The sequence below is a fragment of the Mus musculus genome, chromosome 6, assembly GCF_000001635.26.
Source record: "Mus musculus strain C57BL/6J chromosome 6, GRCm38.p6 C57BL/6J".
Taxonomy (NCBI): domain Eukaryota; kingdom Metazoa; phylum Chordata; class Mammalia; order Rodentia; family Muridae; genus Mus; species Mus musculus.
This window is the reverse complement of record NC_000072.6, coordinates 142,267,511-142,292,354: the sequence shown is the minus strand read 5'-3', so window position 1 is coordinate 142,292,354 and position 24,844 is coordinate 142,267,511. Positions and strand designations below refer to the sequence as shown.

At 40.1% G+C, this 24,844-nt stretch overlaps 1 protein-coding gene across 2 annotated transcripts in view; it reads left to right on the top strand.

Moving 5' to 3' along the window:
• Positions 1–24,844, top strand: part of Slco1a5 (solute carrier organic anion transporter family, member 1a5) — an 88,755-nt gene that overhangs the window by 30,627 nt on the left and 33,284 nt on the right. Inside the window, exons 1-3 of one of the 2 annotated variants that reach the window (NM_001267707.1) lie at positions 13,481–13,606; positions 16,787–16,896; positions 24,022–24,163. In NM_001267707.1, the coding sequence (NP_001254636.1) occupies positions 16,837–16,896; positions 24,022–24,163 (202 nt within the window). In that variant the 5' untranslated portion in view covers positions 13,481–13,606; positions 16,787–16,836. Of the gene's footprint in view, positions 1–13,480; positions 13,607–16,786; positions 16,897–24,021; positions 24,164–24,844 lie in introns of those variants that run through there. The other variant, NM_130861.3, reaches the window with a different exon arrangement.

Sequence of the window (24,844 nt, the reverse complement as noted above, 5' to 3'; positions counted from 1 at the left end):
AGCTGTACTATAGAGCAACTGTGATAAAAAAAAAAAAAACCGGCATGGTACTGGTATGGCAACAGACAAGTAGACCAATGGAATAGAGTTGAAGACCCAGAAATGAACCCACACACCTATGGTCACTTGATCTTTGACAAGGGAGCTACAACCATCCAGTGGAAAAAAGACAGCATTTTCAACAAATGGTGCTGGCACAACTGGCGGTTATCATGTAGAAGAATGCAAATTGATCCATTCTTATCTCCTTGTACTAAGGTCAAGTCTAATTAGATCAAGGAACTCCACATAAAACCAGAGACAGTGAAACTTATAGAGGAGAAGTGGAGAAAAGCCTCGAAGATATTGGCACAGGAGAAAAATTCCTGAATAGAACAGCAATGGCTTGTGCTGTAAGATTGAGAATGGACAAATTGGACCTCATAAAATTTCAAAACTTCTGTAAGGCAAAAGACACCATCAATAAGACAAAAGGCCAACAACAGATTGGGAAAGGATCTTTACCTATTCTAAATCAGATAGGGGACTAATATCCAATATATATATATAAAGAACTCAAGAAGGTGGACTCCAGAAAATCAAATAACCCCATTAAAAATGGGGCTCAGAGGTGAACAAAGAATTCTCACCTGAGGAATACCGAATGGCTGAGAAGCAACTGAAAAAATGTTCAGCATCCTTAATCATCAGGGAAATGCAAATCAAAACAACCCTGAGATTCCACCTCACACCAGTCAGAATGGCTAAGATCAAAAATTCAGATGACAGGAGATGCTGGCCAGGATGTAGAGAAAGAGGAACACTCCTCCATTGTTGGTAGGATTGCAAGCTTTTACAACCACTCTGGAAATCAGTCTGGTGGTTCCCCAGAAAATTGGACATAGTACTACCGGAAGATTCCACAATACCTCTCCTGGACATATATCCAGAAGATGTTCCAACTGGTAAGAAGGACACATGCTCCACTATGTTCATAGCAGCCTTATTTATAATAGCAAGAAGCTGGAAAGAACCCAGATGTCCCTCAAAAGAGGAATGGATACAGAAAATGTGGTACATTTACACAATTCAGTACTACTCAGCTATTAAAAACAATGAATTTATGAAATTCCTAGGCAAATGAATGGACCTGGAGGGCATCATCCTGAGTGAGGTAACCCAACCACAAAAGAACTCACATGATATGTACTCACTGATAAGTGGATATTAGCCCAGAAACTTAGAATACCCAAGATATAAGATACAATTTGCAAAACACATGGAACTCAAGAAGAATGAAGACCAAAATGTGGACACTTTGCCCCTTCTTAGAATTGGGAACAAAACACCCATGAAAGGAGTTACAGAGACGAAGTTTGGAGCTGATACGGAAGGATGGACCATCTAGAGACTGCCAAACCTGGGGACCCATCCCATAATCAGCCTCTAAACTCTGACACCATTATATATACTAGCAAGATTTTGCTGAAAGAACCCTGATATAGCTGTCTCTTATGAGGCTATGCCTGTGCCTGGCAAACACAGAAGTGGATGCTCACAGTCAGCTATTTGATGGATCACAGGACCCCCAATGGAGGAGCTAGAGAAAGTACCCAAGGAGCTAAAGGGATCTGCAACCCTATAGGTGGTACAACAATATGAACTAACCAGTACCCCCCGAAACTTGTGTCTCTAGCTGCATAAGTATCAGAAAATGGCCTAGTCGACCATCACTGGAAAGAGGCCCATTGGTCTTGCAAACTTTATATGCCTCAGTACAGGGGACGCCAAGTCGAAGAAGTGGGAGTGGGTGGGTAGGGGAATGAGGGGGGATGGTGTGGGGGGACTTTTGGGATAGCATTGGAAATGTAAATGAAGGAAATACCTAATAAAAATATTTTAAAAAAAGAAGCAAGAAAGGGCAATTAAAAAAATGCCTTTTAGGGAGCTGTTTTACAATTTCTTGATGAACTGGAGATGACACTCTGTTCAGTGTCCTGACATTAATTCTTTGTAGTGTCATATTTATAGAATGTTGATAGCTCCCTATAAACTTTTTTCAGAAATGACTTTTGCATGTTTCAGAAGAATTTTGTTGTTTTTATTTTAACGTGCATTTATCCTCTTCACTGCCATCTGTGCTGGATCAATTTGCCTTGTTTTCAGGTATTCATCTTTGTTGACTTATTGCTTCTCATATAACAGTGTTACCTTCAACAGGGTTGCAGAAGGGAAGTATTTGTGGCTTTGCGAACTCTTAACAAATGTCCCTCACAAGAGGCTACAAGGCTACTTCCTTGTAGGTTTCCAGAAACCATTGACCCAGGAAATGTAGCTTAGAATAGATGAAACTGAAGCATTGCCTTATGGTGTTTAGATTACAATCAATGTTTGTTTACCTATGTATAAAGTCAAGTGTGGCCGTACAGAGGCGTGTCTCCGAAACTGATAAATGAGGGAAGGCACACCCTGAATGTATTGCAGAACAGAATAAAACACGAGGAAGTGAGCTGAGTGCCAATCGTCCTCTCTTCCTGTTCCTAACTAAGGGTGTAATGTAAGCACACAAGCTTGTCAAATGCTAACTATAAAAATGTTTCCAAAATTTCCAGAAGGCCTGTTTGGAAAACCTTTGTTTAGCCTGAAAAGCCATCACAGCCCGGAAAGCACCGTTGAGTCACCAGCACTGAGGAGGTTTTCCACTTCAGCGAGTTCTCTCTGACACTCTAATTAAGAATCCCATGATGTTTGCATTTCCACTGGCCTCGTCATTTTAAACAATTATTACCGCTGGACTGAGGACACGACTCAGTAGATTAGGGCTTGCCAGGCAACCATGCAGACTGGAGTGCGAATTTTCAGCACTGTGTAAAAGTAGGACAGGTGTGGTGGCAGATAGTCCCTGGAGACAGAGGATTCCCTTGGTAAACTGGCAAGCTAGACTTGTGGTGGGATTCACATGAGAGAATTTGCCTCAGTGAACAAGGTAGAGAATAATCAAGGAAGATTCTCAACATGAATAGACCCTCACATGCATGTGCATGTGTGAACACACACACACACACACACACACACACACACACACACACACACACACAGGCACACCCTCCCATGTATCTGTGGGACACATCATGAATGCTCAATGGTCATGGAAAGGACATGGGTGGTAGTCACCATCCTATGGACTAGGGTTTTCCAGACTGAGTGAAAGGAGAAAGTAAGCTGAGCATGAACACCCATCTCTGCTTCCTGACAGTGGATGCAATGAGACAGCCACCTCTCAGTTTTTCTACCACCTCCCCGCCATAATGGACGACATGCTCAAGGTCTGAGCCAAAAATCTTCTGCCTCATATTGCTTCTGTCAGATATTTTGTCTCAGAAATGGGAAAAGTAATGACTGCAATGATCAAGGGATTAGACTGTAATCCACTAAATTGAATAAAAATATGAACGTTTGTGTCTTAAACTAGTCTATATTGGGAGATAAGGGAAAACCCTATCCTACCACAGAAATCCATCTTCTGCATTTAATACAACTGAATGAATTTTTAAATTTTCACTTGAAGTGAAAACTAGTGAATCAAGATAGACAAGAGACTGTATGATCTATAGAACTCCATACAAACATCCCATGAAACAAATGGGAAATCACTATCTTGATAGTGATAGAATTGGGAGGTCTACACAAACCACATAATCAAAGCTCAGCTTACTAATACTGGAACAAAGGGATATCTCGAGTCTTCCCACTTTGGGAAGACATCAAATCATTCAAATAGGATTCCCACTCAAACTGTGCCATATTTGTCCCTTTTCATGGGACTTTGGATATATTTGTATCGACAGGAGTTTTGAAAAGCTGACATTCTTAGAAAATTCTTACTACAAATTTAAGTATGTATGTCTTTGTGTCTGCCACAAGTGTGTTCATGCCAATGGAGGCTGAAAGAGGGTGTTGGATCTCCTGCAGCTGGAGTTAGAGGTGCTTCAGAACCATCTGATGTGTGTTCTGGGGAGATCAGCAAGTGCTCTTAACCAATGAGACATCTCTTCAGCCCTATGATATTCTCTGTAAATGGTCAAGAATCTCCCTCTTCCCTAGAAAAGGCTGAGTTATTACTTCTTATCTGAAGAAAGTACAGAGAGTCACATAAAAGCAGTGTTTAGAGTGCATTGGGTCTTGGGAAATATTAACAAACCTAAAAAGAGGCTGGGCTCCGTAGACAATAATGACTTGCTAACATACATGAAGACCTGAGTCAAATCCTGAGAACACACAAAAACACACACACACACACACACACACACGCATGCACACACAAACCTCCCAATAAATAAGTGTAATTAATTGTTTTCTGAAAATTAAGAGGAGAATTATTAGTACAAGGGGCAATGACTGGAATATAAGTAGCATATCATGTATTTGGTATTGATCAGTGTTAAAGCTAAAATGTTAATGATAAGTGTTTTGGTTATATCAAAATAAGAATTTACAAAGCAACACTGATGCCTCAAGAACCAGCTTACTTAGATCTCCTTATTAAAACTCTGTGTTGACAAAGCCATCTATGGCCGAGTGTCCTTTGTGAGTTGGCAGAGAGGCGAGCAAGCAGTTAGTGAACATATGCACCTGTTTAAAGCAATGGGAATTTTAGTTTTTAATGTATGTGTTGAGGTGCAGTAGCAGGTCTCTACTAGCATGGACTACTTTAGCATTGTGTTTCCATGGTTACTAAAGGAAGATGTGATTGGACCAATGCTGTCAATCCCTTTTGACCTATGAGATCTTCAGAAAGCTTGGCAGTCCAAAAGAGTTGGATGTATTGAGTCTGCTGTTTAACTTTTTAACTTTCAACTTTGTGCCTCTGATGTCATTCAAGGCAGGGGCATATGAGTTCTTTGTGTGTGTGTGTATATGTGTGTGGACATGTTTAATGTTTATACATGTATATATTAACATTTTTCAGCTACTATGGTAGATCTTTATTTGTCCTTTTAAATATGTTTGAGGCTGGAAGGTTGGCTCAGAGGTTAAGAACATGTGCTGCTCTTGCAGAGGACCAGAGCTCAGCTCCCAGCATTCACACCAGGTGCTTCACAGCCTGTGACTACAGCTGCAGGGGAGTTTTACACTTCAGTGTCATGCTGTTGCTCAGAAAGTTTGGACTTGGGATTTCAGATCTTTGGGTTTGGATTAGACATTCTCAACTTCTGTCACCGTAGTGACGTAGTGATGAGTTCTTATTTTGAGGTGGCTTCTGGACGTCGAATATGTGGTACTTATGCATTGGGATGAGACTATTGCTTCAGATGATTGAATGTCTTATAATCAAACATGGGAAAAGGCTTAAAATCCCAAAAGCAACCAACAGTACTCACAATCACATCATGCTTTCATGATATGAAATACATAAAACAGATGAAATCAAATGGATTTAGACTCTACCAAATACCTATTCATTATGCTAATAGTAGAGAAAAATCATCACTAGGGTCACCTGAGTAGAAATGCTCCAAAGTTACGAATTTATTAAAGAATCTCAAAACTGTGGTAGTTACAAACTGGAGGGTATCAGAGGCCTTTGTTCCCTCTGAGTGTTCCCTCTGAGATCCACCGTAGAGCTCTGCAGGCTGCCTAACCTTTGGAAATGGTCTTCTAGCAACAGAGTCATTATCTTCCAGAGGAAAGGTAGCTCTGATGATGTGTTTTTCAATATAGCCCTTCTGTAGGAAGCTCTAAGATGGGAGGCTGGGGCAATAGCTTAATGGGTAGAGTGCACACATGGCATGTATACATGCATACATACTCATACACACATGCACTCAGCCACACACAAACACACACATGCACACGCATATGCACACAAGCAGAGAAATTAAAAAATGAAGAAAATACATTAGTATAAATACCACCTGAACGTGCTGAGTTCAGAGGATAAAGTCTCAGCCAAGTTCTTGGTATTTACACCGAATGGAACAACATATGGAAGCTACATTTGACCCCAGTGTTTGGGAATCACATTCCTGGTGCCATGCTGCAAATAGAACAGGAGGAGAAGCTTCTGGAATGGCAACAAGGCTTCATTAGAGATGCAGATAAAACAGGTGCATCTAATAATAAGGTTCATGGCTTTGTATTATGATAATAAAAATTCATTATACAATGGAACTGTCGAGGTCCAGCAAAGAGAATTCAGTTGCCCTTATAGAAGCAGAGAGAATCTCGCCTGCACCTCCGGTGTCTGCAAGTGTGCTCAGCTTTGATACACTCCACACCCTACAACTGGGATGATTCCAGAGATAGCCCCAAAACTTCAATGATATTGAGAAGAATATCCTTCAGTCGTTCTGAGCACAAATGAACACAAATCTTTGTTACACAAAATTGCCAAGATACCCAACAGTAAGAGTCTAGTTGGTTTTTATTCTTGGTCACTCTCTTAGACATATTTTTAAAAGTAATACAAGATATGAAATTCAACCTCCAACACTGACTGGAGTCAGTTTTGTCATGCTGGATTACTGTCACCCTAATTCTCTGTGGAATGTCACCTCCATGAACCTCTTGCTTTTCCCTGAAATGAAACGTAAATAGGTGCCTCTGTTTCTGCAATGGGTGGGAGGCAGTGGTGTGCACTGGCTGGCGTGTCCCATGAGAGGCAGTCCTTGCTCAAGGGTTGCCTATTTTTATTTCAATGTCGATCTTGAAGTACTGTGACTTTTATAAGATGTTATTGAGAAGCAGAAGTTTCTTAACAACAAATGGAGTATATCTGCATAGAGTTGTTTATATAACTATAGGTAATGGAAATGATCATTTATTAATCAACTGCTGTATACAAGACCTTGTCATGTCTGCTGTGAGTAGGAAATCACAAGTGCTGTGTGTGGTTAGTTCTCAGAGCAAGAAGAGATCATCACAGGACTGGAAATAATTAGTTTTGCAGACATTTTAAGGAGACATGATTGGAACTGTCAGTCACGTGAGCCAGGAAAATAAGGTTAAGTGACAGAATGAAAAGGTTTGTAGTTAGTAAGAAGATTCCATTGGTAAAGGCACTTGTCACTCAGCTCGAGGACCTGAATCCCATTTCTAAACCTCACACAATGGGAAGAGAGATCAGACTTGTGAAATTTGTCCTGTGACTGCCCCCCCCCACAAGTGTGCCATGGCACACCTGTGCTTGTACTCGTGCACAGAAACCATGTATATATGTGCCCCCACTAACAATAACTAAATTTTTAATAATTAAAGAGATTGGGGTTACAGAACTGAGATGCAGCAGGGCAACTAAGTCTCTCCTCTTCTGATCCAGTGGCTAGTCGTCCTGCATTGGAGGTCATCTACTATGTTGATGATAAACTGTGAGATGTCCCATCACACCCTAGATACATCTAACTGTGGAACACTCCTAATATCAAAGTTGGAACTCTCTCCTTTTTCCCCCTCTCATTACTTTATTCCGTATGGCACTTATTAGAGCCACTAAGGCTGCAGCCTCTGGGTTATTTTTTTTAACTTTTGCCTTTTCTTTCTTTTTTTTTAATTAGGTATTTATTTCATTTATTTCCAATGCTATCCCAAAAGCCCCCCCCCCCTGGCTCCCCCACCAACTCCACCACCCATCCACTCCCACTTCTTGGCCCTGGCGTTCCCCTGTACTGAGGCAGATAAAGTTTGCACGACCAATGGGCCTCTCTTCCCACTGATGGCCGACTAGGCCATCTTTTGATACATATGCAGCTAGAGTCAAGAGCTCCGGGATACTGGTTAGTTCATATTGTTGTTCCACCTATAGGGCTGCAGATCCCTTTAGCTCCTTGGGTACTTTCTCTAGCCCCTCCATTGGGGGCCCTGTGATCCATCAAATAGTTGACTGTGAGCATCCACTTCTGTGTTTGCTAGGCCCCGGCATAGTCTCACAAGAGACAGCTATATCTGGGTCCTTTCAGCAAAATCTTGCTAGTGTATGCAATGGTGTCAGCGTTTGGAAGCTGATTATGGGATGGATCCCCAGGTATGGCAGTCTCTAGATGGTCCATCCTTTCGTCTCAGCTCCAAACTTTGTCTCTGTAACTCCTTCCATGGGTGTTTTGTTCCCAATTCTAAGAAGGGGCAAAGTGTCCACACTTTGGTCTTCTTCTTCTTGAGTTCCATGTGTTTAGCAAATTGTATCTTATATCTTGGGTATTCTAAGTTTCTGGGCTAATATCCACTTATCAGTGAGTACATATCGTGTGAGTTCTTTTGTGATTGGGTTACCTCACTCAGGATGATGCCCTTCAGCTCCATCCATTTGCCTAGGAATTTCATAAATTCATTGTTTTTAATAGCTGAGTAGTACTGAATTGTGTAAATGTACCACATTTTCTGTATCCATTCCTCTGTTGAGGGGCATCTGGGTTCTTTCCAGCTTCTTGCTATTATAAATAAGGCTGCTATGAACATAGTGGAGCATGTGTCCTTCTTACCAGTTGGAACATCTGGATATATGCCCAGAAGAGGTATTGCAGGATCCTCCAGTAGTACTATGTCCAATTTTCTGAGGAACCGCCAGACTGATTTCCAGAGTGGTTGTACAAGCTTCCAATCCCACCAACAATGGAGGAGTGCTCCTCTTTCTCCACATCCCCGCCTTTTCTTTCTTATATAGTTTCACCCCCCAAAGTTTACTGTTACTGATATTTTTTGACTAATGTCTAAAATGATTGTTTTTAAATAGGTGACCCCACCTAATGTGTTTTGTTTAGGATAATGTAGAGATAATGATATCCAGCAATAATTACTACAAACAAATGTCTTCTTTCTTAAATATGATGTTACTTAATGAATGATAAGCACTTTTGTAGTCAAATAACATTGTGTGTGAAAATGACTTGTTAAATTCAAAGATAGCAAGTTGTAGCTTGGCATTCATTATATATGTTAAGCTGTTAAAATCAGAAAAAGCTGGTTTCATAATGTTTCAAATTTCAAATCCACAGATGCTTATTAACAATCAATAAATTTTTACAATGTTAACTTTCTTTAATTTTGAGGAGATAAGAGAATAGGTTTTTATATCTTTATTTGCAGATATTTCTCCAAGTCTGAAATTCCTAGGTATATACAATTTCTTTCCAAATACTGATTTCTGAACCATAAAACAGTCTAATTTGAGGTACTAGATTAAAATTTCTAATAAAAAAATGAAAAATTTTTTTCAGTTTTTATTATTTGATTTATTTACTTTCTTGTCATTGCCCTCCCTCTTGGTCCCTCCCCCACAGTTTCTCATCCCATTCCTCCTCCCCCATGCCTCCGAGACGGTGCTCCCCACCCCAATCTCCCCCTTCCCTGGGGCCTCAAGTCTCAAGTCTCTTAGTCTCTCCCACTAAGGCCTGACCAGGTAGATCTCTCTTGTGTTTGTGCCAGGGGCATTGGACTGGCCCATGTATGCTCCTGGTTGGTGTCTCAGTCTCTAGGAACTCCCTAGGTAGCGGGTAAGTTGAGACTGCTGGTCTTCCTATGGGGTTGCTTTGCCCTTCAGCTTCTTCAATCCTTCCCATAATTCAACCACAGGGGTCCCAGACTTCAGTTCAATGGTTGTGTGTAAATATCTGCTTCCATCTCAGTCAGCTGCTGGTAGAACTTCTCAGGGAACTGCTGTGCCCTCCACAGTACACCATAGCATCAGTAATAGCATCAGGCTTGGTTCCCTCCCATGATATGGATCTCAAGTGGGGTTGGCCATTGGACCTCCTTTCCTTCAGTCTCTTCTCTATTTTTGTCCCTGCAGTTCTTTTAGACAGGAACAGTTCTGGGTCAGCAATTTTGACTGCAAGTTAATAACTCTGTCCCTCAGCTTGAGGTCCTGTCTATCCACTGGAGGTGGGCTCTTCAAATTCTCTCTCCTCAATGTTGGGCATTTTGGCTAAAGTCACCCCCACTGTGTCCTTAGAATCTTTCACCTCCTGAGTCTCTGGTACTTTCTAGAGGGTCCCCCATGCTGCTTATTTCCATTCATTCTCTTGGCCCTCTGGGCTTCTCTCTTGTCCCCCTTTCCCTGATCGTGTTCCTCCTTTTCCCTCCCTTTACCACCCAGGTTCCCTCCCTTTCTCTGCCTCATGAGCATCAGGAGAAAGCAATTTATCAGACTATTTTTCTTAAGCTCCAGATGTTCTAGCTAATACCAGTGTTCCTCAAGCATGCCCTCTTTGTCCAATAGTCCATGAGACACGCAAACACGAAGGCACATGGCCACAAATGAACACGGAAAGTTGTCTAATGACCCGAAGCATGATGCTGATGAATGTCAAGTTATATATACACATGTCTGATGAAACCAGTCTCTGATTATCCCCAGTGTTTATTCAGAGCCTCCAGATGTTCCCCACGATGTGAATATGTGATGTTTTCCATCATCCACATAGAAGCCTGAACTATAAGCTCTGACATCTAATATATGCAGGCGGCAGGACATTCTGTCCAGTGTCTCAGGGAACCATTTGGTCATTCAGTGGCTCTGGGTTGAGACTTAGTAAGGCCTTCAACTGACTCATTAAGCTCAAATCTATGATAAAATCATATGAGCAGAGCAAATAAGGAGACTTGACACATGCCCTGGGTGAAATCAAAGATAATAATTAGCAAAAAGAGTTAACATACATTAATCTTGCTCAGAAGTACATAGTATTCTTGCTAATATTAAAGAGTCAAGTAAATTATAGTAACACTAATTTTCCAACTGTCTTAATTTTTTTCCTTTGAGGCAGGCTCACCTTCTGCATCTTAGCATCGAGTACACTGGGAAGACTAGGCTCACTCTGAACTAGCAGGGGCTGGGGGAGGGGGTAGGGGCTTTTTGGAGATGAAACTAGGAAAGGAGTTAGCATTTGAAATGTAAATGAAGAAAACATCTAATAATAACAATAACAATAATAATAATAAAAACAAACAAACAAACTATCCTGCCTCTTCCTCTGTAGTGTTCAAGCTGGGATTATAGGCTTGTGTACCCTTCATCTTTTATTTAAAAGGTTTCCTCCTATTTATTTGTCGGTGAACGTGTGTGTGTGTGTGTGTGTGTGTGTGTGTGTGTGTGTGTGTGTGTGTGCGTGTTGTGTGCACCCTTGGAAGCCAGAAGCAGAATTTCCGCATCCCTTGCTGGAGTTGAAAGGATTTGAGCTACCTGTTGTCTGTGCTAGAGTCCCATGCTCAGTCCTGTGACCAAGGAGAAGGGCTCTCAAGTAGTAGTTCTCTAGCTTAGCCACTATTCTTAACCAGAAATAAAAATCACCAGTGATATTTATAGAATGCAACATAGAAATTTCCAAAGGAGAATTAAAATTAAATTAACTGTAAACCCATTTAGAAGATTTTGGCTTAGGACGTACACATAGACACTTGCACCTGAGAAGGGTCAGGTTGCTGCCATTGGTAAGAGTCTCCAGAGCTAAATATTGGCTTTGCCATTATGATCTATGTGACATCAGGCAGCTGTTGAATGCCTTTGTCCTTTAAAACATATATCTTTAAAATTAAGTGACAGTATTCAAGTCATAGGACTTTAGGAGAATTTAATGCACGAGTATGACAAAAGTTTCCAGAATAATGCATGAAATTTGTAAAGCATATGTCAGGTTGACATTTATTTTCTGTTATCTATAATCTCCCATGGTATCCAACTTTATCAAAATAATGTGTTCTCTAAATGAGATCAGAGCTGTCTTTCCAGTGTAGCAACAGTCCTTCAGGAGCAAAGACTCTTTTAGACATTTATTGTGTGTTAGCCACTCAACTGAAAAGCACACACCACAGCTGGAGTCCACAATGTCACCTAGAGCTGTAAGTAAGCAGGTATTTCAGGATGTGATGGCTAGTCTCTTTTGGCAAGTAGATTTCCAGGAAGTCATCCTTCCAACGCTTGGTCTTTTACTTGTGGACAGACTGTGCTCTTTGCAGTTCTGATGACTTTGACAGTGATATTGAAGGGCTGAGTTCATGCATCCCATTCAATCAAGAAACCAGTTGACATGATGGCAAACCCTTGTGTTTAGTGTCACTCAAGGATGTGAGTGTAGGAACTGAGAGCTGCAGAAACATGCAAGGGGATGTCTTCTGATCTGAGTCAGAATAACACTGAGGACTTAAGTCTATTATGTAGCAGCAAATAGCTACCATTGGCTCAATGTTGCTTGTGTACCCATTTTATAACGTGCATTAGGCATATTTAAAGCTGCAGTGGGGGTTATGGTTGCCTTGGTTGGTGTTCATCTGGTCTCACATTCATTATCACCCATGTTCTCTCAGCTCTTTATCTCAGAGACAGACACCTGAAGGTTCCCTGTTCATTAGGTAACTCTCTTAAATTGTGTTACTGGGAAATACTTGTGTGACACTGGGATTGTAGAGGATGGGAGAAAAATCAGAGTCTTCTTAGCCTCCAATGGTGGCTTTATGTCCTTGAGGTCTTAAAGCCTCTGCATCTCAGTGCTTTCCCTTTCTGATACAGCCTTTAGCCTGCTCTCCAGTTTGACTTCCCAACTCTTCTTTTGCCTTTGTGACTATTCTGGTATTTAGCTTGAGCTCTATTTTCTTACCAGTATTTTATGGTTAAACTATTATACTGCTCCCAAGGGACACTATTTATTACAGGCATGAGAATAGTTTTCATCAATATTTTTCCCTGAAACTGACTGCATCACAGCAATACCTACTTGATGATAGCTTTTCTGAGACCTCTTGAGAGCAAGTACAAGGCAGCCATGAGGGGATAAAGACATGGACCAAACTCTGATGCAACTAGGTATCAAGAGTGAGCACTCTTCAAAGTGTGTGTGTGTGGGGAGCTGATTTTCTTGCTTTGGCCAGTAATTGCAGGGTTTTAACAGGACTATACATTAGAGAGCTTAGAGCTGCCTGGTAAGGTTTTGGTTAAAGCACATGTCTCAAGTGTGGAAAACTGACATCTCCTGCAACTATCTCCCCATTCTCTCTCTCTCTCTCTCTCTCTCTCTCTCTCTCTCTCTCTCTCTCTCTCTCTCTCTCTCTCTCTCTTGCTCTCTCTCTCTCTCTCTCTCGTGCAGGAAGTGACATAAATATTATTCACTGCTGGTTCTTTTAAAGGAAGTACTGGTGTATCAAATTTCTTGTTCTGCTTCTTAATCCAAACTTAGAACACATCCACAGTCACAAAGTGGCTAGATGGTTTGTCTGTGTGCTAGTCTTGTTTTGCATGGTAAAAACACAAGAATGGGTAATGTTCTTGGTGCCTGGTTAGGTTTCCTTGAAGGGCATATTCCATGTACCTTAAATGTAGGATATAAAAGTGGCGTTCCTGTGCATGTCAGGCTTAACAGGTGGGTTTCAGTACTGTCTCCTTTGATTTCTTATTGGAAGGAGCTGACAAGTGTAAAATAATTTGCTATGAATCAAGTCATTGTGTCCTTCCTCGGCTTGGTATTGGTTGAAAGTGTTTCAGCTGGAAGGCACCCAATAGGCTGTCTCTCACAGAGGTAATCAGAGGATTCTGGAAACAGGTACCTTTCATGAGACATTTGCTGCTGTGAATTTCTTTTTCCGTCACCAGCGAGAACACCATTTTCTAAAGCTTCTTCATGTATGTACTTCTCATTTGGCCAAGGTAAAGCAAAGCCTTTGTTTCGTTAACTCAGTATTACAGAGTAGGTGGAATAAACAGCACGTGTTTTCTGATAATACAAACTGTGTGGATACTGAGAGTGAGTGAGCATGTTTATTCACATTGTATAGAGTTCTATTCTCCCATGTTTCAGATGTTTCTAAGGGCCACCAACCAAAGGGTGTCCCTCCCTAGTGTTTTACTCAGTGAGAATAGTGTCAGTACTGTAAGGTAGTCAGTTACTGTTCTATAGATCTGCTTCATAGTAAGTTCAGCCACCTACTTAATAACTATGTGCTGTATTCTTAAAAAGTTCAAGTGCAGACATTCCATCATACATCTTGAAAATAAACAATGAAAATGGTTCAGATTTGTGGCTACTTTTGCCCGAGAATGCATGTGCTATGCTCCCTCCCCTCATGTGAATGCTAAAGAGAGGGAGACATCACATTTTTTTTCTCTGCTTAATTAAAAGTACAACATGACATTTTCATGAGCATTGACAATTGATATGGATGTATCTGTATGCTCTGATCCTGGGAGCAGGAGTCATTGTTTAAACAATGCCTTGCTAACCAATGACACTGTTCACGTGGCTGGCACTTACTCTTGCACATTTCCCATTTAGGTTCAAAGTGTTTAGTAGCAGAACATGGCATGGTTCAGTGTTAGGTTACATGTTTTTTCTGAATCACTGATCAGATGTTTCTTTGCCTTTGCTTCCCTATAGGCATCTTTTAAATGCATCTGAAAAGGAATAATATTTTTCACAGAGAATGTTGGCACATTAGAAGAAAGTAGAGGTTCATTTATTAACATTGAATCTGTTTTCAGGTGCCTGGCTTCATATGGTTTATTTACAGTTAAGACACTTGTTTGTAAAATTCTGAAACAACAAAAGTATTTTCAAAAGAATCTTCAAGGTGGTGATAAAAACTACCCAGGTGATTAATTACCGTGTGCTCACAGAAAGAATGTCCAGTGATCTTCTGGGAACTAGACCCAGTTTTTTTTTTTTGCTGAAAAAAAATTAAAAATAGATATTTAGAACTGTTACATTTGAAGCCACGGAAGAAAGCAAAGTCAACTTTGACACGGGAGAGGAGTAAGTTCGTTCTCACTGATGGGCAGGGTGACCAACCTGAGCTCATGCCTGAGCAGAGAGGAACTGAAGAAGGAAAGGTTGATGAGAGATTGAACCATGGATGAGAAAGAGCGGCAGGAGAGGAGAGTTTAGAGTTGGATGCTTACTCTATATTTGGTATAGATTTAAATCATGAGATTCCTCTTTTCTACAAATAGCCCCCTTCTACCATTGTCTCCAAAATCAATATCCAGCCCTCTCAGAAAGTTAAATGAACTTGAAGTTTCATGTGGGAGCCTTGAGTTTTGGGGTTTCATTTGTATGTCTGTTCAGAACTGCCAAGATAGATAGTCCTTGTACTTTTAATCCATATCCTGTGAATTTTCTTTCCTATGTCCACAATAAATCAGTTATACCTCAGCATATGTATTGCAGTGTATATCTATCTATCTATCTATCTATCTATCTATCTATCTATCTATCTATCTATCTATCTATCTATCTATCTATCTATCATCTACTTATCTATCACTATATTTCAAGCACAATGTATATATATATATATATATATGTGTGTGTGTGTGTGTGTGTATGTAAGTATATGTATTTATACATACATGTACACATACACACACACACATATCTTTCCCAAGAGAAGAATAGGATCTTTCTCTGGTGATTATGGCATCTTGAGTGACCTCAATTTTCTACAGAACAACAAACTTGACTTGTTCTTTGTTGAATCTTGGTGCTTCATGCAGTGATTGGCACATGTAGGTGTTCAAAAAGTATTTGTTGTAACATAAGGCAATAAAGAGAACTAGAGTCATACAGAATTGCTCAGTGGTGACTGGGATTTGGAACTCTGGCAAACGGTTTTGATGTTTTAAAACCTTAGAGCCATTCTGTATTAATTGTAGAATAGATGTTGTTCAGTGCATTCTCACATATTAGTGCTGTGGACAATGCTTAGAAATCATATGAATATGCTAAAGTAAATTTGGTAGCATAAGTATGAAATAAAAATACTTTGGTGGTGATGAAAATCTACTTTCAAGACACAAAATAAGTAAAGTTTGATGAGGCTGGAACAGTTGAATAGAACTCAAATTATTTAATTTCTGCATTGCATATAAATACTCGTACCAATATATTGCCCACACAGAGATGGACATGTTCAGCCATACATAGCATGTAAGCTCATAAATAACCACATTTAGTTCTCTGTTTAAGTGTCTGGTCTCTTCCTAAACTCTACATTTTTAAACACAGAATTGTTGGATTCATCCACAGATGGTAGATGTATTTGCTGTTTTTACTTAGGTTGTTTTCACAATTAAAATTCTGTGTCTCCCCAGGATTCTTTGACTCAACAGTGTCTCAGTGTGTTTCTCTTTGTGAGACTCCGGGGGAGTCTTGGAATGCAAGGAATTCAGGAAAGAAGCCTGGGCATTCAGACTTTGTTGGTTCAGTGAGGCAGAGATTTTGTACAAACACAATGGATATCGTTGCATTCTTTTCTGTTGTTTATATATCACATTTAACCACGTTAATGGCTCAATGTAAAATGAATTTGTCTTTGTGTTTCCATGAATCAAAATTTGAGCATAGTTTCTTTGAACTTTATTTATGATGACACAAAGCCTCAGTGTGTGTACTGGACTTCATCCTTCTGTGACTTTATGGAGTCAGTGACAAATGGAAAATGTGATGGACAGCCATTCTCTTTTTAGGCCATGCTGTACTGCACAGTAGTGGGATAGGCATTCTCATCATTCCTAGTCCTCAACGGGAGCTCTTCCTGTGGGATTGGAAGACATAAACTGCTTTAACTGTAGAGAAATCTGTGAGAGGGTCACATGGCTAGGTATGAGGCTCTCTAAGAACTAAGATGACTAGGTGACAGTCACTATGAAAGGCACTTAGTCCTGGTATTTTATCATAGCAATAGAAACCCTGATTAAGATACCCTAGCCCTAAGAGAACACTTGCTGTTTGTTGTTGTTTTATTTTTTCCATTTTTCTTTTGTTGAATGAATGACATATTACAGTTCAGTAAATAATTTAATTGATAACTATCTGCTTTCTTGGAAAAACAGTGGTAAGACTGTTTAAAGAATAGTCATTTGGAGACAATCAGAAGAACAACATGGGAGAAACAGAGAAAAGGATTGCAACCCATGGGGTCAGATGCTTTTCTAAGATCAAGGTACGGAATTTTCCTATGCATGTATGTTTATACTCGTGGAAGTCTTTTTAAACAAACATTGAAAGTGCTTATAGTATTACTCAGTTTGCATGAAGTTTTCCAACATGAAAGCCTTGCCTTAAAGAAGATGGTTTTATGTTTATAGATGTCTTTCCAGGATTATTCAGCCAAGAAAATTTATCAAAATGATTTAGAGCAAAGGTTCTCAAACTGTGGGTCACTACCCTTTGGGGGGGTCGAATGTCCCTTTCAAAGGGGTCACACAGATGTGTATATTATAATTCATAACAGTCCCAAAATTAGTTATGAGGTAGCAACAAAAATAATTCTATAGTTGGGGTCGATGCACGTGAGGAACTGTATTAAGGCTCACAAGCGTTAGGAAGTTGAGGAGCACTGGTTTAGAGTGCCTTAAAGGAGGGTGGGTTTAAATGTTTTAAGTGTCGGTTATTTTCAGGTGGAATTTAGCCTGAGATCAGAGATCTATCTTTAGGGGTTCCTGACAGAAGGTCAGAGGTCACATCTAGGAAACAGTTTCCTGACAGAAGCACTCTGTTGATTAATATATAAAGATGGCATTTTGATCAGTCAGACAAATATTTTCTTCAATCACTGGCAACATAATGGTCATTGTTTCTTAAGAAAACAGTCCATTTTGTTGTCTGCTTTGATGTTTCTTTCAGTATTTTGGAGACAACTATTGTTCTCCTAAGCTGCAAGGGCATCTTTACATCATAAAATGTGAACTTAGGTTAAGTTTACATCACTTACATTAACCCAGGAAATTCTGTAGCGTCCCTCAAACATTTTTTGCTAAGCTGCAGCCTCTTATCAAAAGCTAGTTTCATCTTTATTCACATCCATATATTGATGTAAAAGAGGCTTCAGACTCAGGTCCTGGAAAGTAGTCTTACCTGCAATGATATACCAATTATTGGAAGCCAACTCCCCTTAGGTTATCCCTCAGTTCTCACATGCTTCTGAGGAGCCCAGGTCCCATGGCTGCTAACCTTTCCCATGCTTATTACACGTGTCATTTTGTGCAGTCTATGCAACCTGTCTATACTTTAGTGTTTTCATCTGAAAAGGTATTGGTAGTCCCACTTTTGAAGATAAAAACCATTCTAAGCTATCTCTCTCATCTCTCTCTGTCTCTCTATCTCTCAATCTCTCTTTCTGTTCATGTGTATGTGGGTGTATGTATGGGGGAGACTGCCTGCAACTGTGCCTGCATGTGTGTGTGTGTGTATGTGTGTGCGCTCACCCTTCTGGGCTATCCAATACTACTGGCATGAGAGATTAACTTTCAGGTGCTTACACATGCCAGACAACTCCTCTCTCTAATTTATACCTTCCCCTCCATCTTTAAGATGTTTTACTTTCCCTAAATTTATGTTTTATTTTGTGTATGTAGATGTTTTGCCCTTATGTATGTTGATGTACCAGTTGTGTGTCTGCTATCCTTGGAAACCAGAGGAAAGTGTTGGATCCCCTGGAACTGGAGATGGTTTTGAACCACAATGTGGGTGCTAGGAACTTAACCCAGGTCCTCAGAAAGAGTAGCTACTACTATTAACTACTGAGCTGTAACTCCAGCTTCAAATGACGATGGGTATAGGATAATGATGAGTATTGTAATCATTAGTTACTAGTATTGATAGCATGTATAAAGAAACATCATAAGCTATCACCACAAACACTAGTTCTCAAGTTCGCCTTTGGTTTCTGTCTTAGTTAGGGTTCCCATTGCTGTGAAGGGATACCATGATCACTGCAATTCTTATAAAGAAAAACATTTCATTGAGAATGGCTTACAGTTCAGAGGTTTAGTCTATTATTGTCATGGCAGGAAGCAGTGGCCTGAAGGCCGACATGGTGGTAGAGATGGAGCCCAGCATTCTACATGCAGATCAGTAGGTATCAGGAAGACTGGGGCGCTGGACCCAGCTGGACTTCTCAAACCTCAAATCCCATTTCTAGTGACACACTCAACCACGAAGGCCACACTCCTAATAGTGCCATTCCTTGAGGGTCAAATGTTAAATTTTTGGGCTAATGGGGGGGGTCATTTCTCTTCAAACCACCACAGTTACTTTATTTGGGAGTTTAACAACAGTAGACATTTATGTGAATGTTATAGGAAAATGTTAAACTACAAGTTTTCAAGAAAAACTTATATGTAATTGTTTAAAAATAGATTTCTGTCCTCTAAATTTAGAACTATCTAGAATGTTAAGGTGGTCAAAGGTCTACAGTACCATCCTGAAGCTTTTGCCTATTAAGCTTAGACATATAATCATTAAGAAAAGTCTCTTAGGGCAGAGGAAATCTTGGCTTTCATGGTCTTCAGCCATGCATACACTGATAACCTCACCATGTACCAATGCTAAGTTCTAAACCAATGGCTATACAGATGACCCTGGTTAAGCTACCTGGATCAAAATAAAATACACACACACACACACACACACACACACACACACACACACACACACACACACCAACCAATCAACTAACCAAAAAAAAAATCCCAAATCATGAATCCTAGAAAAGGATTGCTAGGGGTGTGGGTGTTGATGGGGAAGACAGGAGGAGAAGAGAAGAAGATAATAATCCAAACATACTATGTATGTATGGAATCACCAGTAAATAAATATAATCAATAAAAACCGTTAAAGAAAAGAAGGAACAATTTCTTTTTTTTTTATTAGGTATTTTCCTCGTTTACATTTTCAATGCTATCCCAAAGGTCCCCCATACCCACCCCCAACAATCCCCTACCCACCCACTGCCCCTTTTTGGCCCTGGCATTCCCCTGTACTGGGGCATATAAAGTTTGAAAGTCCAATGGGCCTCTCTTTGCAGTGATGGCCGACTAGGCCATCTTTTGATACATATGCAGCTAAAGACAAGAGCTCCCGGGTACTGGTTAGTTCATATTGTTGTTCCATCTATAGGGTTGCAGTTCCCTTTAGCTCCTTGGGTAATTTCTCTAGCTCCTCCATTAGGGGCCGTGTTACCCATCCAATAGCTGACTGTGATCATCCTCTTCTGTGTTTGCTAGGCCCCGGCATAGTCTCACAAGAGAGAGCTATATCTGGGTCCTTTCAGCAAAATCTTGCTAGTGTATGCAATGGTGTCAGCATTTGGAAGCTGATTATGAGATGGATCCCTGCATATGGCAATCACTAGATGGTCCATCCTTTCATCACAGCTCCAAATTTTGTCTCTGTAACTCCTTCTATGGGTGTTTTGTTCCCATTTCTAAGAAAGGGTAAAGTGTCCACACTTTGGTCTTCGTTTTTCTTGAATTTCATGCGTTTGGCAAGTTGTATCTTATATCTTGGGTATCCTAAGTTTCTGGGCTAATATCCACTTATCAGTGAGTACATATTGTGCGAGTTCCTTTGTGATTGGGTTACTTCACTCAGGATGATACCCTCCAGGTCCATCCATTTGGCTAGGAATTTCATAAATTCATTCTTTTTAATAGCTGAGTAGTACTGAATTGTGTAAATGTGCCACATTTTCTGTATCCATTCCTCTGTTGAGGGGCATCTGGGTTCTTTCCAGCTTCTGGCTATTATAAATAAGGCTGCTATGAACATAGTGGAGCATGTATTCTTCTTACCGGTTGGGACATCTTCTGGATATATGCCCAGGAGAGGTATTGCGGGATCCTCCGGTAGTACTTTGTCCAATTTTCTGAGGAACCACCAGACTGATTTCCAGAGTGGTTGTACAAGCTTGCAATCCCACCAACAATGGAGGAGTGTTCCCCTTTCTCCACATCCTCGCCAGCATCTGCTGTCACCTGAGTTTTTGATCTTAGCCATTCTGACTGGTGTGAGGTGGAATCTCAGGGTTGTTTTGATTTGCATTTCCCTGATGATTAAGGACGTTGAACATTTTTTCAGGTGCTTCTCTGCCATTCGGTATTCCTCAGGTGAGAATTCTTTGTTCAGATCTGAGCCCCATTTTTTAATGGGGTTATTTGATTTTCTGGAGTCCACCTTCTTGAGTTCTTTATATATATTGGATATTATTCCCCTGTCTGACTTGGGATAGGTAAAGATCCTTTCCCAATCTGTTGGTGGCCTTTTTGTCTTATTGACGGTGTCTTTTGCTTTGCAGAAGCTTTGCAATTTTATGAGGTCCCATTTATCGATTCTTGATCTTACAGCAGAAGCCATTGCTGTTCTATTCAGGAATTTTTCCCCTGTACCCATATCTTTGAGGCTTTTCCCTACTTTCTCCTCTATAAGTTTCAGTGTCTCTGGTTTTATGTGGAGTTCCTTAATCCACTTAGATTTGACCTTAGTACAAGGAGATAGAAATGGATCAATTCGCATTCTTCTACATGATAACCGCCAGTTGTGCCAGCACCATTTGTTGAAAATGCTGTCTTTTTTCCACTGGATGGTTATAGCTCCCTTGTCAAAGATCAAGTGACCATAGGTGTGTGGATTCATCTCTGGGTCTTCAATTCTGTTCCATTGGTCTACTTGTCTGTCACTATACCAGTACCATGCAGTTTTGATCACAATTGCTCTGTAGTACAGTTTTAGGTCCGGCATGGTGATTCCACCAGAGGTTCTTTTATCCTTGAGAAGAGTTTTTGCTATCCTCGGTTTTTTGTTATTCCAGATGAATCTGCCGATTGCCCTTCCTAATTCGTTGAAGAATTGAGTTGGAATTTTGATGGGGATTGCATTGAATCTGTAGATTGCTTTTGGCAAGATGGCCATTTTTACAATGTTGATCTTGCCAATCCATGAGCATGGGAGATCTTTCCATCTTCTGAGATCTTCTTTAATTTCTTTCTTTAGAGACTTGAAGTTCTTATCATACAGATCTTTCACTTCCTTAGTTAGAGTCACACCTAGGTATTTTATATTATTTGTGACTATTGAGAAGGGTGTTGTTTCCCTAATTTCTTTCTCAGCCTGTTTATCCTTTGTGTACAGAAAGGCCATTGACTTGTTTGAGTTAATTTCATATCCAGCCACTTCACTGAAGCTGTTTATCAGGTTTAGGAGTTCTCTGGTGGAATTTTTAGGGTCACTTATATATACTATCATATCATCTGCAAAAAGTGATATTTTGACTTCTTCCTTTCCAATTTGTATCCCCTTGATCTCCTTTTGTTCTCTAATTGCTCTGGCTAGGACTTCAAGTACAATGTTGAATAGGTAGTGAGAGAGTGAACAGCCTTGTCTAGTCCCTGCTTTTAGTGGGATTGCTTCCAGCTTCTCACCATTTACTTTGATGTTGGCTATTGGTTTGCTGTAGATTGCTTTTATCATGTTTAGGTATGGGCCTTGAATTCCTGATCTTTTCAAGACTTTTATCATGAATGGGTATTGGATTTTGTCAAATGCTTTCTCAGCATCTAACGAGATGATCATGTGGTTTTTGTCTTTGAGTTTGTTTATATACTGGATTACATTGATGGATTTCTGTATATTGAACCATCCCTGCATCCCTGGGATGAAACCTACTTGGTCAGGATGGATGATTGTTTTGATGTGAGGAACAGTTTCTTAAGGAGCCTAAGGCAGGAGATGCCTCAATCAGTGAAGGACTTGCTTTGGAAGTAGGAGGTTCCAAGTTCAGTCCCCAAAACCTACTTTCTAAACTAGGCATGGCAACATATGACCATAATCTCATCATGAAAAGATGGAGTCAGGTAGATACTTGAAGCTCACTAATGAGCCAGCCTTGCCTTCTGGGTAAATTCCAGGCAGCTGGGAGTCTCTGTTTTAAAAAAAATTGCATACAATTCTTGAGCAATTACATCTGTAGTTGTCTTCTGGTCTCCCATGTACATATGTACACATGAACCCATCTCAAACAAACAAACACAGACACATACACACATACACATAAAGGAAAGTTAAAGAAAAGGAGAAAAAAGAAAAAAAAACTCCCCTAGGAAGCATGAAAAGACTGAAGGAGTTTGCTTTGCTTTAGACTTGAGCTGAGGTAGGATTAGCTTCATGAATACAGATGTCATGCAGCAGGAGACCTGGATGTGCATGGCCACTGCTTTCTTTTACTTCTTCACAGAACCAAGTACTTTAGAGGAAAAATAGTGGGCTCACTACTTACTTAGCATTTTTCCTCAAAACGTAAATAGAATAAACAATCTTCCCAATTCTGATCATTTTTAAATGTAGTAGACCTTGCTCTTAAGTATAGGATCTAAAATATGAAACTCATGTAAATATTATCCATACCGTCTGATATATTTACAGCGAGAAGAGAAAATATCTCTGCAGATGGGATTTGGAGTTAGAAGTCAAACATCTATTCTACACTGAACTTGGCATCCACATTTTCCAATTCCTTTTTTAAAATTTTTGCATATGTTTCTGCTCAGGTTTACCTATATTATTTGTGACAATAAATTTATGATCAATAAGTACTAATCTAACACAGAATAATTTGAGTACATAGCCATGCTTTATCCTGCACCTAAGGGACCCTCAAAATGTCTTTCCCTGTGATTCTATACCATTAACACCACTTGGATTGCTCAGATAAGGTGTTGCAAGGAATATTGCACCAGGAAGTAAAAAAGAGATCGCCTTGCTGTGGCCACTGCCTCCACTAGCAGTGAGAATGTAGCTTTTTGTGCCCAAGAATGCAAAACCAGAGGACAAAGTATTGAACTGGCCAAAGACATCCAGAGACCTGTCATTTCTGCAGAGAGAGCATAACAGGCTTGCTGCAAACACAATGCCTTTAGTGCATTTTGTATTCTCTTTTTTTCCTTCTTTAGAGGGACAGCACTTGTCCTGCAGGTTAACAGTATAGTGTTGAAGACCCATCAATAGCTGTGTCTCACGTAGGACAACTCCATGTGTTTCCGTATGAATAAAGTACACTGATAAATGAACAAAACCACACCTATCAACAACACAACTGCTAACCTGCATGTCCTGAGTGAGCACAGCATGGCAGAGCAGAGATTACACTTTAATATTTCTTGCATGTTCAGGGATGTTTATGTTGGATACAGTCATCCATCTCATTGTGGAAGCTTATTTTGTCAGTAGATGACAGACACATAATCAAAAAACAGTGTTCTCCTTTTTTCTTAAGCTTTTTTTTCCTTCCTAGATGTTTCTGTTGGCATTAACATGTGCATATGTATCCAAATCACTCTCAGGAATTTATATGAATTCCATGCTTACACAAATAGAGAGACAATTCGATATCCCCACATCTATAGTTGGACTTATCAATGGGAGCTTTGAGATTGGTGAGTTATTTATACATTTACTTACTTTTATATGTTGACATTTTCTCCTCATGTCCTGCATTATGCTGTTTAATCTGACTGAGTTACATGCGTCTTAATGGTGATGAAATAGCTGGATTTAGTGTGAAGAAGCCCCTTATTTAAATACACCTATGATGACAACTAATTATTTCTATATTCACAGACAGGGTTACCTTTTTCTGACAAGTGGCAGAATTAGGAGCAGCAATATCTAATTCTGTCATTTGATAACTCAAAGAGAAGCTAAGGGTTTTCCTTGGCAATTTAGAAGATTGCTTTGGGAGACTTGGGAAATGTGTGTTCCAAAGGAGAGAGCAAATTTTTATTGTCTTTTCCCAACTCTGTGGGATTGATGGCTCTCCTTGCTTAGTCACTAGAGAAAATAAGGATTCTTTCCTGTGTTTGAATTCTGTCAGACACAATCCAAAGAAGGTTGAATGAACTTCACAGCCCCTGATTTTTAGTGACAAACTGGGGTATGAGGAGGTAGGGGAAGGACTGAAGGAGCTGAAGGGGGTTGCAACTCCATATGAATAACAACAATATCAAAAAACCAGAGCCCCCTCATAGCTCCCAGGGACTAAACCACCAACAAAAGAGTACACATGGGGGGACCAATGGCTCCAGCAACATATGTAGCAGAGGATGGCCTTGTCAGGC